The sequence below is a fragment of the Lampetra planeri genome, chromosome 64 (genome assembly GCF_965212315.1).
Source record: "Lampetra planeri chromosome 64, kcLamPlan1.2.h2, whole genome shotgun sequence".
Classification (NCBI taxonomy): Eukaryota; Metazoa; Chordata; class Hyperoartia; order Petromyzontiformes; family Petromyzontidae; genus Lampetra; species Lampetra planeri.
In genome coordinates this window covers 2,274,372-2,291,734 of record NC_136170.1, presented here as the reverse complement: position 1 = coordinate 2,291,734, position 17,363 = coordinate 2,274,372, and the positions used below count along the sequence as shown (strand labels likewise).

General features: G+C 48.5%; 1 protein-coding gene across 1 annotated transcript; it reads right to left on the bottom strand.

Annotated features, from left to right (window-relative positions):
- Nucleotides 1-3,582: 3,582 nt before the first annotated feature.
- Nucleotides 3,583-5,983, bottom strand: LOC144737058 (uncharacterized). Its single transcript, XM_078619707.1, has 2 exons — nt 5,880-5,983; nt 3,583-4,093 (listed from the first exon to the last, which is right to left on the bottom strand). Exons 1-2 carry the CDS (start codon nt 5,885-5,887, stop codon nt 3,583-3,585), a joined length of 519 nt encoding a protein of 172 aa, XP_078475833.1. The 5' UTR covers nt 5,888-5,983.
- Between the last annotated feature and the right edge of the window lie 11,380 nt (nt 5,984-17,363).

Here is a 17,363-nt window from a genome sequence, read left to right as displayed (position 1 = left end):
GTTATAGAAATGTTCTAGACCTTTTCTAGACTTCAGGCTTGGCTTTGCATTGTTAGGTTGTGATATATTCAACTGGAGGGGTTTTAGCACTGTGCATTGTAAAGGATGATGCACTGTAATTACATACTGTCATTGTAATTTTCTAACCCTAGTACTGTTTAGGCTATAACCATGCCCATGCACCCAGAGGATGACTTACTTACTATTGAGAATAGAACACATGCATAGTCGTAAGTGGTACAATGGTGACACATACAGTATGTATATTGTACACCTACAGTACAGGTAATGGGTGTAAGATACCGATGTAAGTCGATACTATAGATAGACATAGAGCTTAGGATTAAAGTAATATGCAAAAAGTGAAATGCAAAGGTTATTGTCAAAGACAAAGATGGCTTATCAGTAGTAGAATTGGGTTTAAGAAAACTGTTATTGATTTACGACACTTGTACACCAGTCGCGTGGTTAATGGCGGCTCGGTTGAGGATTGCTGTGTGTGACACGCGTGCCGTTGCATCTCACAGATTAACCACAATAAATGTGTCTTTACCGAAAGAACCAAGAACACAATAAATGTGTTTGCCCTCGATTTGGAGCACCTGCCAACGTCCTTCATTTCGAGTGTGCAACACCGCAAAATCTCGATGTTAAAGTGCCCAATCAACATGTTTGTGCCTGGTGTCATTCCGTAACCGTTCAAAACATATGATTGCGGTTTCCCCTTTGATAGAGTGTTGGACGGCAGATACAATTAAAACGAGAACCATTGTTGAACGAAAATAAATCGACATTTGATGATGTTCACATCTGAATAATTCGAAAACGCTCAAAGATAGGAGAGCTTCCCCTTGTAGAGTATTGAGTTAATTCATTTTTTTTTTATAAATTAAGAACGGAATCTTTAAATTGAGTGGTTTCCGATGGGTACGTCTTTAAATATAAGAAGTTGAACAACTTTTGTGTTTTTTTCATTAGGAAAAATACAAACTTTTGGAGGAAGTTGTTAGTGTCTGGTCGTCGATAATTTTTTTTTTGTTAAATCCTATCCGGTTAATTCTTATATTTGTTGAAAACTTTTGCTTGGAGAAGCGAGGCATTGTGAACTAGTTATAATATTCATCTTCTTGGTTCTTTCGGTAAAGTCACGTAGAAGGGAAGTAATAAAATAATAAAAATAATACATAATAAAAATATTTTTTGGTTCTTTCGGTAAAGTCACGTAGAAGGGAAGTAATAAAATAATAAAAATAATAAAATTAATTTATAATGTTTTACTTTTATTATTTTATAATTTTATTATGTTTTATTTTAATTATTTTATTATTTCCCTTCTACGTGACTTTACCGAAATAACCGAGAAGATGAATCCCTGCAGTCACGAAAGCTTTAAATCGATAGTTATAATATTGTAAGGGCAGGCAGGGTCCTTTGCCTGTTGTAAACGGGCAGGTCATCTGCATTGGTTGAAGCGAGGTTGGCCCTTCCTGAAAACCGTTGTGTGTTGAAACCGCTCCAGAGTTTTGCTTGTCTTGAATCAATGCTGCTGAAACTACGCACACCCACAGTAGGCCATGCGTGCGACTTGCGCTTTGTGTAGGAACTCATCATTCTCTCGTCGAGGAGCAGCAACCATCATCATCACGCAGACTCCGGTCATCCTCAAGGCAGCAGCAAGTGGCTTTTTGCCGGCCGGCAGACAAAGACGGTGGCCACCGCATCGCGGCTGTCAGTATGCGCTTCATGCGGCCGTCTGGAACGCTCTTCCTTCCGATAATTAGGCAGCCACTGGGAGCTTATGCACTCTTAAATCATCATTTAGATTGACAAACTTATTTTTTTAGAACTGATTTTTGTGTTTCGTATTGTTGTTATTTTTTACGCACCTCCGATTAACACGGTTGACTACACACGGTGCGAAAGAAGTTCAACATACATACAATACCTCAGTAGAGCCTGCACTGGTGTATCTGTTCTTGCGGGGTTTGTTTTTTTCTCGTCCAATACACATTTTATTGTTTTGAACACAACAACAATAGTAACAACGCGGGAAGCCACAGAGCCACGTGACACAACGTGTATTTTTATTGAGTGAAAGCGGCGTGCCCCCGTTGCAGCTCGGCACAGCTGCATCCAAGAACAGGCGAAGGAAATGCAAAGGACAGCAGAAGACACCAACAGCCACATCCCGGCTCACGGACCCCTCCCCCCAACCGCCCGCGTCGGCCACAGTTGCGCTCCCGTGATGATCCCACTCGGAGGCGACTCCACGTCGCGACATTCCGCCAATAATCGCACCGTAACCGCTTTGCTCGCGACCGTTTGGAGAGACGCCCACGTGCACGCGAGTCAGTCGAGGGGCAACCAAAATCAGTTGCGCTCAACTCGAGTTTGCGTGCAAATCGAGTTGCGTTCAACTCGAGTTGCATTCAATCGAGTTGCATTCAACCGAGTTGTGTTCAACCGATTTGCGTTCAACTCGAGTTGCGTTCAATCGAGTTGCACGCAACTGATCTGGGTCAGATCTGTCTAAATAAAGGATCCTGAGCCCCGAGGATTAGTGGCTGCTTTAAAGAGAAAATTGAAGATGATCACAAAGTGACACAAAACCTGCCCGCACACCCAGAGCCACCTGCTACATCACCCAGAGTGGTGATTTACTCAGCACCACCCCGAGCAAAATGTCCCCACTCTTAAATAACAAACCAAGCTAATGATGTTGTCTGCGCTGATCTTCGTGCTGCGTTGGCATTGGTGCGCAAGCACAACTAATAACAACAACTCGACACATTCATCGATAACACTGTGGCCTTAAGAAGGGCAATCAACTATTTCAGTAATGAACTACGATTCGGGGCAACGGACCTTATCCATATCACGTTGTATAGCACGTGTTTTAAAGTGCAATGAAGAAGGTCCCGTTGCCCAAAACGTCGTCTATTTTGAGGCCACACACTTGTTGACGAGAGTGTTAAACGCAGGTGAACCCGTCACACACTGCACACGCCTGATGATTGTTAGACGCCTCCCGCGTGACGCGGCGAGAGCCTTGATTTCAAATCGGAGCTCTCGCCGCGTCACGTGGGACAACGCGTGTCGTACACTTGTTGAGCAATCATCGGGCTCGTGCAGCGTGTGAAAAAGACCGCTGTATTTGGCCTACTCTCCCACGCCGGGCAATCCATCTTGGAAGAGGTGGGAGTTGCCCACACCTTACCCCACCACCGCCACGAGTCGAATGAGGAGGTGTGGGGAGGTGCGGGGGAGAATTTGATCATTCTTACCCATTGTGTTAACTGCCGCGTCGGGCGATTGACCTGCGGTGGTCACTGCACTGCTGTGAAAGCAGCAGCAGCAAAAGCTGCAGGCGTGCAATTAACCCAATCAACACTTCGATCTCGAACCCTAAGACGATTGCTAAACATGGGGAGGGGAGAGGGGTGGGGGTTTGGGGCACGCTCGGAACTCGGAGCTAGGGAACCGGGGGAGCTAAGGAGAAGGGGAGGGTGGGGGTCAGGTGGAGCTAAGGAGAGCGGGCGGGGGGGGGGGGTCAGGGGTTAAGTGGGATACCCCTACACTGGCCTAGTAGTGCCCGTACCCGCCGAAGTGGCCGGAGCCGCAGTGGCCGCACCCGCGCCCGCCGCAGTGGTGACAAGCCGAGTGGCCGTGGCCGTGGCCGGTCGTGCAGAAGTCGAGGTGGACTATCGGGCGCGTGTGGCAGGTGGTGATTGGCTTGCAGCAGCCGGTGCCATAGCCCCCATGGCCATAGCCCCCATGGCCATAGCCCCCATGGCCATAGCCCCCGTGGCCGTAGCCCCCGTGGCCGTAACCTCCGTGGCCGTAACCTCCGTGGCCGTAACCTCCGTGGCCGTAGCCCCCGGTGCCGTAACCACCGTGGCCGTAGCCCGAGTGGCCGCCGTACAAGTGGCCGCCAATGCCGTAGCCGCCGTGGCAGCTGTGGCTGTAGCCGCCGTGTCCGACGAGGCCGTGGCCCGATCGCCGGCAGTGTCCGCAGCCCTTGCCGCCGCAGTGGTGGCACGAGCCGCCGCGGCGGTGGCACGAGCTGCAGTCTTCGCCGGTGGCGCTCTCAAAGCTGCGGTGGGCGAAAGACAAAGACGACGAGGCCATACGTTGCCGTTAGCAGACTGCCGGTGGCCGAGGGCTGTCGGCGCGCAGCGCCTAAAGAAGAATCGCTAACGAACTACGGTAAAAGCTTGGGTTGCGAGCATAATTCGTTCCGGAAACGTGTTTGTAATCCAAAGCACTCGTATATCAAAGCACTCGTATATCAGTTGTGATCACGTGACGCTCGGCAGACAAAGCGTATGCACGTACTACTCGTATTGCAAGACCTCGCTCGTTTATCAAATTAATATTTATTTAAAAATTTAGCTCGTCTTGCAAAGCACTCGCAGACCAAGTTACTCGCAATCCAAGATTTTACTGCATTTAAAACATTTTTCCAGGTAAGGCCCCAATGATGTAGCCCCCTTTGTCAGAAGCGACGCGGCTACCGTCAACGATAGCCCAACGAAGTGGGCTTATCATCATCATCATCATCGCGTGGAAATGAACAGCGGCCAAACGCGCTTGAACGCGTGCTGTCGACTCGAGACGTGGAGGGAATAACCGGAGGAGAGACACTTAGACTCCAAACTATACAGCAGGCGGCAGAGTCGGGATTGAACCTACGATCTCCTGTATACTAGGCGAGGTAGTTAACATCTTATCACCTCCACCCCCCCCCCCCCCATCCAAAGAAGACCTATGAAGGCCGGCACGGCACACGAGGGGGTGGGTGGTCAGCACCACGCCCGGCCGCCTTTGTCTCCCCAGTGGTGATGTTTACTACGCACCGTACCAGGTACTCGTTGAGGCTGAGTCAACCTAGGGTGGGCCCAGGAGCAGTTCGGATATTCGTCACTGAGCAAGCATAGCACCCGGGTCAGCATCCCTCACCGACCATCGCTCGCCACCCATCTCATCGCACCATTAAGTTTGAGTTTATTTGTTACACGGATGACGGTCCCGTTTCGCCAGTTTCCCCTCGCTGTCTTTACACGGGGGCACCCGTGGTGCGTGAGCACAGCAGCAGCTACAATACCCTCGCCGACCTCGCCACGGAACGTAAACCATCGTCACCGCATCATCATCGTCACCGTCATCGTCACCGTCACTGCATCGTCATCGTCATGCGGCACTTTCAGATGCGCTGCTTCCACGGCCGTCTGGAACGCTCTCTTCCCCTCCGATGTTAGGAAGCCACTGGGAGCTGTGCACTTTTAGATCATCATCGTCTAGACTCTAGATTGACAAAACTCATTTCTTTAAAACTGCTTTCTGTGTTTGTGTTCAGTTCGTTGTCCTTCCTCCGCACATCCGATTATCCACGGTCGGCTACGTACGGCGCGAAAGAAGTTCAACATACATACACAGAGAAACCCATAGACACCCACATAGACCATTAGACACCCACAGAGACCCATAGATTAGCACAGTTAGCTACGTACGGCGCGAAAGAAGTTCAAACTGCATACATACGTACAGAGACACCCATTGACACCCACAGAGACCCATATATTCGCACGGTTGGCTAGGTACTGTGCGAAAGACGTTTTTGACACAATACATACACAGAGACCCGCAGAGACAACCACAGACACCCACAGAGCCCCATATTATTTGCACGGTTGGCTACGTACGGTGCGAAAGAAGTTTCGACACACACACATACACAGAGCAAAAACAACAACAAAGTAAACAAAAAACAAAGACATCGCGTAAGAGAACCACGGGAAAAATGACCGCGTGTAACTCATCACACGCCGTACATCATCCCGACCTGCCCAGCCACGCACCCGTTCACGCCGGGATCTCACCTGGTCATCTCTGCGTCTGATGTGGTTCGGCGATGAAATCTGGCGGAGCTTGGGAGGAGGTCGATGGTTTGGAGATCGGATCTCGGCGTTGTCTCTACTCTGGCCCTGAGTGTCCCATTTATAGTCAACCTGGGCAGGGAGGGAGGGGAAGGGGTGTTTTGGCGTCGATGGGCCGACCCCTAATTAGAGCCCCCGCCCGGCTGAGTTGCGGTCTGCGGTTGTTGTCGCCTCCGAAGCTGTTGGGGGCTGCATGGCAGAGGTCGCAAACGGGTTTTGATTCCTTACCCGTACCCGCTTGGTGCGCAGGACGTCGTGGGTTCGACCTGACCCTAACGCCTGCTGTAAACTTGGAGGTTGCCGATCTCGCTCTCTTTTCCCGTGGTCGCGTGGATTTTCCCCCCCAAATTTAAAATCAACATCACGCGTTTAGAGTATTTGGCTCCTGCTATACATTTCCACGTGATTTGTGATAGCCAGGCCGCTGTTGAAAAAGAGTTACATAGCTCAGTGGGCCTTACCTGGTAAAATAAAAGTAATAATAATAATAGTTTGTTATTATCATCATCATCGACATCATCATCGACTCTTTCAGAAACATCATCGTCAACATCAACGTCATCGTCGTTGAAAATGTTTCGCATGTTCAGCAACAGCAGCAGCAGCATCATCAACAACAACATCATCATCATCTGCAACAGGCGTGGCGTCATCACAACAGCAACAGGCGTGGCGTCATCACAACAGCAGCAGGCGTGAGGTCAGAGAGAGAGCAACACATAGGCACACTGTGTGCCTATGTGTTGCTCTCTCTCTGTATCTTGGTGTTATCTGTCTGCTTATATGTCTGTCTATAGTTTTCTGGTTAGATTTTTGTTGCTATTGCATTTATACCTGATGATGATTGCTTGTGTTGCAATCGAAACGTCGTATGCTATTATTTAATTTATTATTTTATTATCTTTATACGTGACTTTACCGAAAGAACCAAAGAGTAATTCCTGCAGTCACGAAAGCTCCAAAAATAAAGCAGGCGTGATGTCATCACAACAGCAGCAGTGTGAGGTCATCACAACATTCTAGATTTGAAGCTTTCGTGACTGCAAGGAATCATATTCTTAGGTTTTTTCGGTAAAGTCACGTAGGTAAAACATCAAAATTAATGAAAATAAAATAAAAACAAAAAACACGACGTTTCGGAGGCAACACAAGTCTCCGTCATCAGGTGGGACCGTCACAGCCGAATTAGCTGCATCACTTGATGCAGCTAATTCGGCTGTGATGCAGCTAATTCGGCTGTGACGGTCCCACCTGATGACGGAGACTTGTGTTGCCTCCGAAACGTCGTGATTTTTGTTTTTATTTTATTTTATTTTCATTAATTTTGATGTTTTACCTACGTGACTTTACCGAAAAACCCTAAGAATATGTCATCACAACAGCAGCAGGCGTGATGTCATCACAACAGCAGCAGTGTGATGTCATCACAGCCTCCACGCTCGAACGCCCAACACGCATGCGCGTTTATTGGGGGCGAGCCCCTGTGGGAGACAAATACGGCCGGGTCAGGCGGTGGTGAGGGGGGTCTGAGACTGACGCACCGCCTCTGCACGGTGTTGTGGTTGTTGTGTTTGGAGTCACGCGCAATCTGTCTCATTGGTCCGTCTGTTTACCTGTCTGTCTGTTTACTTGTCTGTCTGTTTACCTGTCTGTTTGTTTACCTGTCTGCCTGTTTACTTGTCTGTCTGTTTACCTGTCTGTCTGTTTACCTCTCTGTCTGTTTACCTGTCTGTCTGTTTACCTGTCTGTCTGTTTACCTCTCTGTCTGTTTACTTGTCTGTCTGTTTACCTGTCTGTCTGTTTACCTGTCTGTCTGTTTGCCTGTCTGTCTGTTTACCTGTCTGTCTGTTTACCTGTCTGTCTGTTTACTTGTCTGTCTGTTTACCTGTCTGTCTGTTTACCTGTCTGTCTGTTTACCTGTCTGTCTGTTTACCTGTCTGTCTGTTTACCTGTCTGTCTGTTTACCTGTCTGTCTGTTTACCTCTCTGTTTACCTCTCTGTCTGTTTACCTGTCTGTCTGTTTACCTCTCTGTCTGTTTACCTCTCTGTCTGTTTACCTGTCTGTCTGTTTACCTGTCTGTCTACCTCTCTGTTTACCTCTCTGTCTGTTTACCTGTCTGTCTGTTTACCTCTCTGTCTGTTTACCTGTCTGTCTGTTTACCTGTCTGTTTGCCTGTCTGTCTGTTTACTTGTCTGTCTGTTTACCTCTCTGTCTGTTTACCTCTCTGTCTGTTTACCTGTCTGTCTGTTTACCTGCCTGTCTGTTTACCTGTCTGTCTGTTTACCTCTCTGTCTGTTTACCTGTCTGTCTGTTTACCTGTCTGTTTGCCTGTCTGTCTACTTGTCTGTCTGTTTACCTCTCTGTCTGTTTACCTCTCTGTCTGTTTACCTGTCTGTCTGTTTGCCTGTCTGTCTGTTTACCTGTCTGTCTGTTTACCTCTCTGTCTGTTTACCTGTCTGTCTGTTTACCTGTCTGTTTGCCTGTCTGTCTGTTTACCTGTCTGTTTGCCTGTCTGTCTGTTTACTTGTCTGTCTGTTTACCTCTCTGTCTGTTCACCTCTCTGTCTGTTTACCTGTCTGTCTGTTTACCTGCCTGTCTGTTTACCTGTCTGGGGTGGGGATAGGCATTCATCCAGCAGTGGATTGACCATTGGTGATGGGCGCGCCATGGTAGCGAGATGTCAACTACCTCGCCTGGTTTGCAGGAGGTCGTGGGTTTAATCTCGACCCTGACGCCTGCTGCTGTATGTTTCGAGTTTGCGTCTCTCATCATCATCATCATCACGGTGGCTAGGAGATGTTAACTACCTCGCCTGGTATACCGGAGGTCGTGAGTTCGATGCCTACCCTGACGCCTGCTGCTGTATATTTTGAGTTTGCATGTCTCTCTCTCTCTCCACGTGGTCGTGTGAATTTGTCTCAGGGTCCTCCGGTTTTTCTCTTCCACATTTAGAATCAACATCACGTGAGCATTAAGCTGCTGCTATAACATGCCCACACGATGACGACGCATACCTGTCAATTCTTTATCAGCGCCCTACCTTATTAAAGACCAATTCAGACCGTATTGGTCACCCCGTGCCCCTTATAAATCTGAACCTTCATCCTAAAAAGTCCCTTCACGAGGAAGAAACACAAACAAATAAACCAAACATGTTTTTTTTTACCCGTGTAGTAACATAGAATTGATCACTACGCAACACAGCGCTGGTTGCTGGCAGAGAAGGAGATCTGCAATTGCAGCAGCCCTGACTGACAGCAGGTCACGTGATAAACCAGAGAGAGGGATGTAGGGGGAACGGTTACAGAGGGGGCACGTGAGGGAAGCCCGGGAACCCGCTGGTAGGTTCTAGAAAGGGGGCGTGGTCACGCTGGGAGGATAAAAGTGGAACCCGAGCGGAGGCTCTGGGCTGTCGCCTGGAGTGGGATCCCCTCGTCGTGCCGCTGGAGTCTTCCTCACCGTCTACGTCTTCGCCATCTCGGCGTCGTCAGTCAGGCAGTCTGCAAGCTGTCCTGACTGGCAGCTCTAGTGACCTCTTGTGAAATGTGAAGGCTGTTAATAGATAGAGTGCCTCCTCCTCCTAGTGTCTCTGAGTCAGTCACTGCTCCCGTACTGAATTGGCTGTATGCCGTATGGACTTGAAAACTTAATTTCGCTGTGCAAGAATGGGGGTTGACATCTATGTGACGACAACGATGATTGACGATAAGCCCACTTCATTGAAACTATGACTTGTGGCCATGTAGTTCTTGAAAAAAGCCACCTGGTATAAATTAAAATAATGTTGAGTTTTTCGTGCTTCCTCTTACGTAAGAACACAATGATGATAATGATGATCTTAATTGGCATCGCGGCAATCACCTCGCGTAATTGCGTGACGCCGAGTGCGGTCCGCGTGGCCTCATTAAGGCTGCGGTGACCCCAATCTCGGGTTGTGTCTGTCGTTTGGCCGTGGGCAACAGGTGCCCCTGTTATATAAACGTGGCCACGCGAACTGGGGGTCCGGGCGGTCTCGCCAAGATTTCTCTCGCACCAAGCAGAAGGCGCTTGAAGTTGGAGTCTCGCGATCGAGGGGGGGGGGGGGGGGGTGGTTACGTGGCAATGTCCCAGGGGGTAACGTGAGGTGATTTTATAAATGTGTGAAACTATTAACATTAACTATTAACATACGTGAAAGTTACACTACGCCTTCTGGTGTCATCTGGTCCAAAACCAATGGGGACTAGGCTCTAAAGAAAGCCGTCTCGGGTGTGGACCAATCAACTTCAAGGACAGTGCATATTATTATCATTATCAGAGTTGCTTCTTTTTGTTTGCTTTTTTGACTACTTGTGTTGTGGTTATTGCAAACATGATGCCTTGAATAAAGGTGTCAGTTTTGTACCAGTTTAAAAGGGTAAAACCCTACTACTACAATACGTGAAAGTTGTTACGTACATGCTACACTATACACAGCACTATACACTACACGATACACTATACAATACTACACTATACACTACATTATACAATCCACTACTAGACACTATACTATATAATGCACTATACAATACACTGCTAGACACTCTACTATACAATACACTACTATACACTACACTATACAATCCACTACTATACACTGCACTATACAATAGACTACTACAGAAAACACTATACAATACTACACTATACACTACACTATACACTATACAATACTACACTATACACTACACTATACACTACACTATACACTGCACCATTGGTTCTCAACCGGTGGTACTTCGAACCAATGGGGGTGCGTGAGGTGATTTATAAATGCGTGAAATTCGATGAGAATCATTGGTGAATATAATTACGCATGAATCTTTCAAACATAAAATAACTACGATAAAAATGTGAATCCATATGGTTACCTAGAAGAACATAAACGACCCTTCTAAACCCGTCGATCGTAAACAATGTTGGTTTCCAAGAATAAAGTCAAAGTCAAAAGTCACTTTATTGTCAAGTGTGTTACATGCATGACATACAACACAGATGAAATTACAGTCCTCTCTCTTGGTCCCACGGTGCAACCAAGCAATTAAAAAATGAATCACAATTAACAGACATAAATAAACAAAAAACAATCGGCGATCAACACAAGATAAATAATCAAAAATGTAATAGACTTAAAATAAACAACAGTCAAGAATTATAAAATGTAAAATAATATTTAAATAAAGTATTTAAAGAAATAAGATATTTAAACCGGTGTGGTAGTGCGATGTAGTGCAATGTGCAGTCCAGATATCAGGATGTACGAGTGAATGTGTGTGTGGGGGTCGGGGTCAGGGGGCAAAGGGGGGAGGGTGGGCAGAGGGGGGGAGTGATGGTAGAGCAGGGAGGGAGTTGAGTCTCCTGACAGCCTGGTGAAAGAAACTGTCTTTGAGCCTGCTGGTCCTGGCCGGAAGACTCCGCAGTCTCCTCCCTGACGGCAGCAGGCTGAAGAGGCTGTGAGATGGGTGGGTGGGATCACCTGCAATCTTGATTGCTTTGCTGGTGATGCGGGTGTTATAAATGTCCAGAAGAGGGGGGAGAGAGACACCAATGATCCTCTCAGCTGCTCTCACTATGCGCTGCAGAGTCTTGCGGCAGGACACGGTGCAGGTGCCGTACCACACGGTGATGCAGCTCGTCAAGATGCTCTCAACGGTGCCTCTGTAGAAGGTGTGCATGATGGGGGGCGGGGCTCCTGCTCTTCTCAGTTTGCGGCGAGCGTGGACAGATTACCTCACGTGCAGAGCGCCCGGTGATTTTTTTTTCCCTTCTTGGTTCTTTCGGTAAAGTCACGTAGAAGGGAAATAATAAAATAAAAATGTAATAATAAAAATATAACATCATAATAAAATAATTCTCACGACGTTTCGACAGACCTGTTCTTCACCTGAGGACGGCTGCTTGCATTGTGGCCGAAACGTCGTGAGAATAATTTTATTATGTTTTATTTTTATTATTTTATTATTTCCCTTCTACGTGACTTTACCGAAAGAACCAAGAAGATGAATCCCTGCAGTCACGAAAGCTTTAAATCGAAATTCTTTTTTTTATTCGCTTGCAGTGACCGTACGAGCTTAGTTAGGATTACCTCACAAAATGGACAGTTGAGTTAAAATATAGAAGTTCATTAATTCATACATTTATGTCTAAGAGCCAAATTGGGGGGTCAGGGCAAGAGGGGGCGGGGGGGGTGGGGGAGTTGGGGGGGGGGGGGTCACAGTAGCAGCCAACAAAATGTTGAGAATCTAATCTAGATCTGAAGTTGCCGTGACTGCAGGGATCCATACTCTTTGGTTCTTTCGGTAAAGTCACGTGGGTAGAGAAATAAAATAAAATGTTGAGAACCACTGGCTAAAGGAACGCGGCGAATCGGGGCGACCGCGCTGGGCCCCGAGCTTTGCCCCCCCACCCCTCCCCCCGCGCGTGCTTTGTGTGCACCGGGAGCCTTACGAATGTAACAGACGCCATTTTGGAACGTCGTCACCCCCTCAGAAAGTCCTCGGTGCGTGGGCGCGCGCCAGAGATCTCAACCGGGTACCCCATACCCGTTCCCTACCCGATACCCGGCTACCCGTACCCGGCCGGGTACGGGTAGCCGTTTGCGTCCCTGGTGAGTAACCGTTTGTCACTCATTTCCCAACGTCTTGTCTCTTCTCACAATTCAAGTTCCTAGAATCAACCCATCCGCGCCTGCAACATGGCTTCATCCCAGAGGTCGCAATCGGGTACCCGTACCTTACACGATACCCGGCCGGGTACGGGTAGCCGGGTATCGGGTAGGGTATGGGTATCGGGTACCCGTTTTCGACCCTGGTGCGGCCGGGTACGGGTAAGGAATCAAAACCCGTTTGCGACCTCTGGCGTGCGCACGTGGCCGGTGTTGGGAGCGAGAGCGAGCGTCGTGTCGCTGATGGCGAGGGGGAGGATCACGCAGCGGACACAAAGGGAAATGACGCAGGGGTGCTGACCGACACTTTTTGTTCGACATTTACCGATGGCCGCCCCTGTGTCTTCGCTAACGATCACGGCCAAGAAAGATCGAGGCACAGCGGGCACGCGGGGTCACGTGAACAAGGAGCCAGAACATATGAGAAACCGGCCGCAGTTAAGAAACTTGCACCATGGTTTCAACTCAGAATCGGAATCTTTATTCACCCTGGAGGAATCCGATGAGCTGTGAAACTCTTTTTCGCAGATGTCCAGTCGGGGCGGGTGAGGAAGTTACAATAACAAACGGTACAAAAAACATGATAGGAGTGCAAGTCCGATGAGTGCGCTCACCATGACACAACGACATCATCCCCTAGTCGTGGTATAATAGCCAAGTTGATATTGGTTCAGGTCATAGAAGTTATTTTTTGTTTTACCCAGGTCAAAGGTCATCGTATATCGTACATTACTCGCAATCAATCCCATAGGTGCCTACTTCATTACAGTCACATTTAGCTCTGACTCGACTCCGTCCAACGAGAGTTACGGAAGTGTTGTGACCACGACTTCATTTCTCACTCGGACGTTGCTCGGCTGGCTTGGAGTATAGCTTATCGGTGTAAGGCACTACCACTAGATTATAAAGTACGGCAATTCATAATAATCCTATACTGTACCCTATATTCCTACAATCATACGCATGATGGATGAGCCATACCCTGGGCTCACCAGGAGCAAAGCACGGACTAATATCATCTCTATCAATATCAATACGGTCACTGCCATCGCGCGCTTTCAGATGCACTTCTGCGGCTGTCTGGAATGCTCCTCCATCCAATATTAAGAAGCCACTGGGGCTATGCACTTTTAGATCATCATCCAGATTGAACACTCATTTCTTGAGAACTTCTTTCTGTGTTTGGTCGTCCTTCCCCCGCATCTCCGATGAGTGCGGTTGGCTACGTACGTTGCGAAAGAAGTTCAACATGCATACATCTGTCCCACCTGTATCGGATAGAGTATTACCCCCATCACGTGCGTGTTTTTCCCCAGTATCCTCCCACATGCATACACACACATTGGCTGAAAGCACCTTAATATAGAGGGGATCGCAGAGCTTGGGAAATAGTTGGAAGACACCGGCTCATCGCCTGCCCGCTGCCTTCCTGCGGATCTCTGGTTCCTCAGTGACCGTGTCACGTGAGATTCAACGACGCTACAGATACAACGAGAGACAGAGGGATGGACCGAGTTCTATAGTCTCAGATAGAGACGCATAGACTGGCACAGAGACCCACGGGCTCACATGGAGACCCATGGGCTCACGTAGAATGACTTGCGAGTTGATGGTCTCAGCCCGGCTACAAATTACTGCACAATAACCCCCATCATTGTATTTAAATGTGGGTTCAGAGCGTATTATTACTCTATTCTAATTCCCAGAATAATATATGATCATGCGGAAAATATCACAGCAATGTGTGGAAAGGTGCGCCCCCTATTGTATGAATCTTTTTTAATGTCACTTTAATTTTGTAAGTTCACGCCCACCACAAAGACAAAGATTCCCCGTATAGCCTCTAGCAGACGACGGGCGTACGTGCTGTTAGCAACCAGCGTCTATAAAAGCCAGCGTGGCACACAAGGGGGTGGGTGGCCAACACCACGCCCGGCTGATGTTTACACACCGCACCAGGTACTCATTTAAGTCTGAGTCGGCCTAGGGGAGGTAAAGATAATCGTCACTGGTGTTGGCCACGAGCAGGAATTCACATCCGTGTGTAGTGCAGCGGGCTAACCACTAAACTATCGCTCCAATGATCTCCCGTACAGCCTGAACAGACTGTATGGGCAAGCGCTGTTAGCGAGCACCAGAGGTGGGACAAAGTCATTGTTATGCAAGTCCAAGTCGAGTCGCAAGTCATCAAATTCATGACTCGAGTCTGACTCGAGTCCAAGTCACATGACTCGAGTCCACATCTCATAGGTGGGACAAAGTCATTGTTATGCAAGTCCAAGTCGAGTCGCAAGTCATCAAATTCATGACTCGAGTCTGACTCGAGTCCAAGTCACATGACTCGAGTCCACATCTCATAGGTGGGACAAAGTCATTGTTATGCAAGTCCAAGTCGAGTCGCAAGTCATCAAATTCATGACTCGAGTCTGACTCGAGTCCAAGTCACATGACTCGAGTCCACACCTCTGGCGAGCACCTATCAAGGCCGGCATGGTGCACGAGGGGGTGGCCAGCACCACGCCCGGCCGCCTTTGTCTCCCCAGTGGCGATGTTTACACAGCACACCAGGTATTCCAGTGGAGACCCAGGACCAGTTCAGATAATAATCGTCATCGGTGGTGACCACTACACCACCACTCCCCGCTAATGGTCACAGTTTAGTCTTATAGGGTATAATATGTGTAACCAATGGCAGAGCCTGGATTTTCAGGTAGTGGGGGCAACCCATCCAGTAATGAAAAATGATAGAGGAGTTGTTAGTAAGTAAGGACTTGTCCCTTGCTTTTTATTCGATGCGCGTGCGGCGATGGCGCAGCCATCGATCGAGGTTCGAATTCGAACCGCGTTGTGTGATCGGCATCGCGTTCGCTGAAGGTGAATGCCTTCAGGGAAGTCGTGTACTGGATACGCAACTGCGCACAATTTTTTGAGTCACTTATAACCGCTTTGCCGTAAATTATTGGCAATTATGGACTCAGACTATTGTCCTATCATCTCGTAGAGTCCCTGGCACCTAATAATATGCTACACAGTGGCAGTGGGGGTCGCAAAATGCCGATTTATTACTAATAAACCCCAAGGATCCGATATAAATTAGGGATTACGATCGGATCATTGGGGGGGCACGTACCACCCCACCCCCACTGGCTCCGCCAGTGTGTGTAACACGCTGTTAGCGAGCACCTATTAAGGCCGCCAGCACACAGTCACACACACACATATATATATGAGACACACACACAGTAAACTTCTGCATCAGGCAATCAATCGGTACACATTTGGAAATAAAGACACATTTTATTTTCTGAAAACACGTTGCTTTTCTTTGAAATACGCGATCCAAGCGAGCATCGTTCGTAACTGGCAATTGCGGTAAGGCGGCTGCGGATCACTGATGAACACCAAGAATGTGAAACCGGCACACATCCGTGATGTGTTGTGATGTAACCCCATTGATAACATCTCCACGTTCAAGAAAAAAACACCATTCGGAAAAAAAAAAATGTCATCTCTTTTCTCAATTGCTTGTGCTGTGCAGGTTAACATCAACAGCAGGATATTATAAACCGAAACCCAAAGCATATACTGTATATATATATACCAGATAACCCACAACTAAATTGTAAACGTATTAATTTTGATAGATTATGATGGTTGCAGTGTATAACGATGAGCATCCCAGGTGAAGAGGTGAATTTCAGTTGCCGGTTGCGTTCCGAATAGAATTCAAGGTCATTGGGATGGCTGGGACACGTGGTGTGCAGGATGGAAGGTGGAGGATAGGGTAAGGAACTTGGAGGTTGGGAATAAGAGGAGGTAGAGATGGTTGGGACACGTGATGAGCAGGGTGAAGGAAGAGGGCCGGTCACCAGGACGGGCATGGAAATAGCTCTGAAGAGTGGTTCATGAAGGATCCACCACATCCGAAAACTCACAACTTCCTAACCCATTCGCTCCGAACTCACAATCTCCGCACCCTCCACCTTCTAAACAACCTGATTCCTATCATCTAACTCACACCAGCTCCTCACTCACAGCATCCCCACCACTGCCGAACCCACCACCTCCTAACTCCCCACCTACCTGCCCACCACTAGCTCACTCACCAGCTCCTGACCTCACCACCTCCAGAGCCATTACCACCCCTTGATCCATGGACTCTTGAGATCACCAGCCCCTGGCTCATCAGCCCCTAACCTCACCACACTCTAAGCTCATCACCCCCTAACCTCACCACACTCTAGCCTCACCACCTCCTGGCCTCACCATCTCCTAACCTCACCTTTTAACCTCACCACCCCCTGACCTTACCACTGCCTGAGCTCACCTGACCTCACCACCCCCTTACCTCACCATCACCTGACCTCAACATCACCTGACCTCACCACCCCCTGGCCGCACCATCCCCTAACCTCACCATCCCCTGACCTCACCACCACCTGACCTCACCTGACCTCACCATCCCCTAACCTCACCATCCCCTAACCTCACCATCCCCTGACCTCACCACACTAGCCTCACCACCTCCTGACCTCACCACCTTCTGACCTAACCATCCCCTAACCTCACCACCACCTGGCCTCACCATCCCCTCACCTCACCACCACCTGACCTCACCTGACCTCACCACCATCTGACCTCACCACACTCTAAGCTCATCACCCCTTAACCTCACCACCCCCTGACCTCACCTGACCTCACCACCCCTTGACCTCACCACCACCTGACCTCACCACCCCCT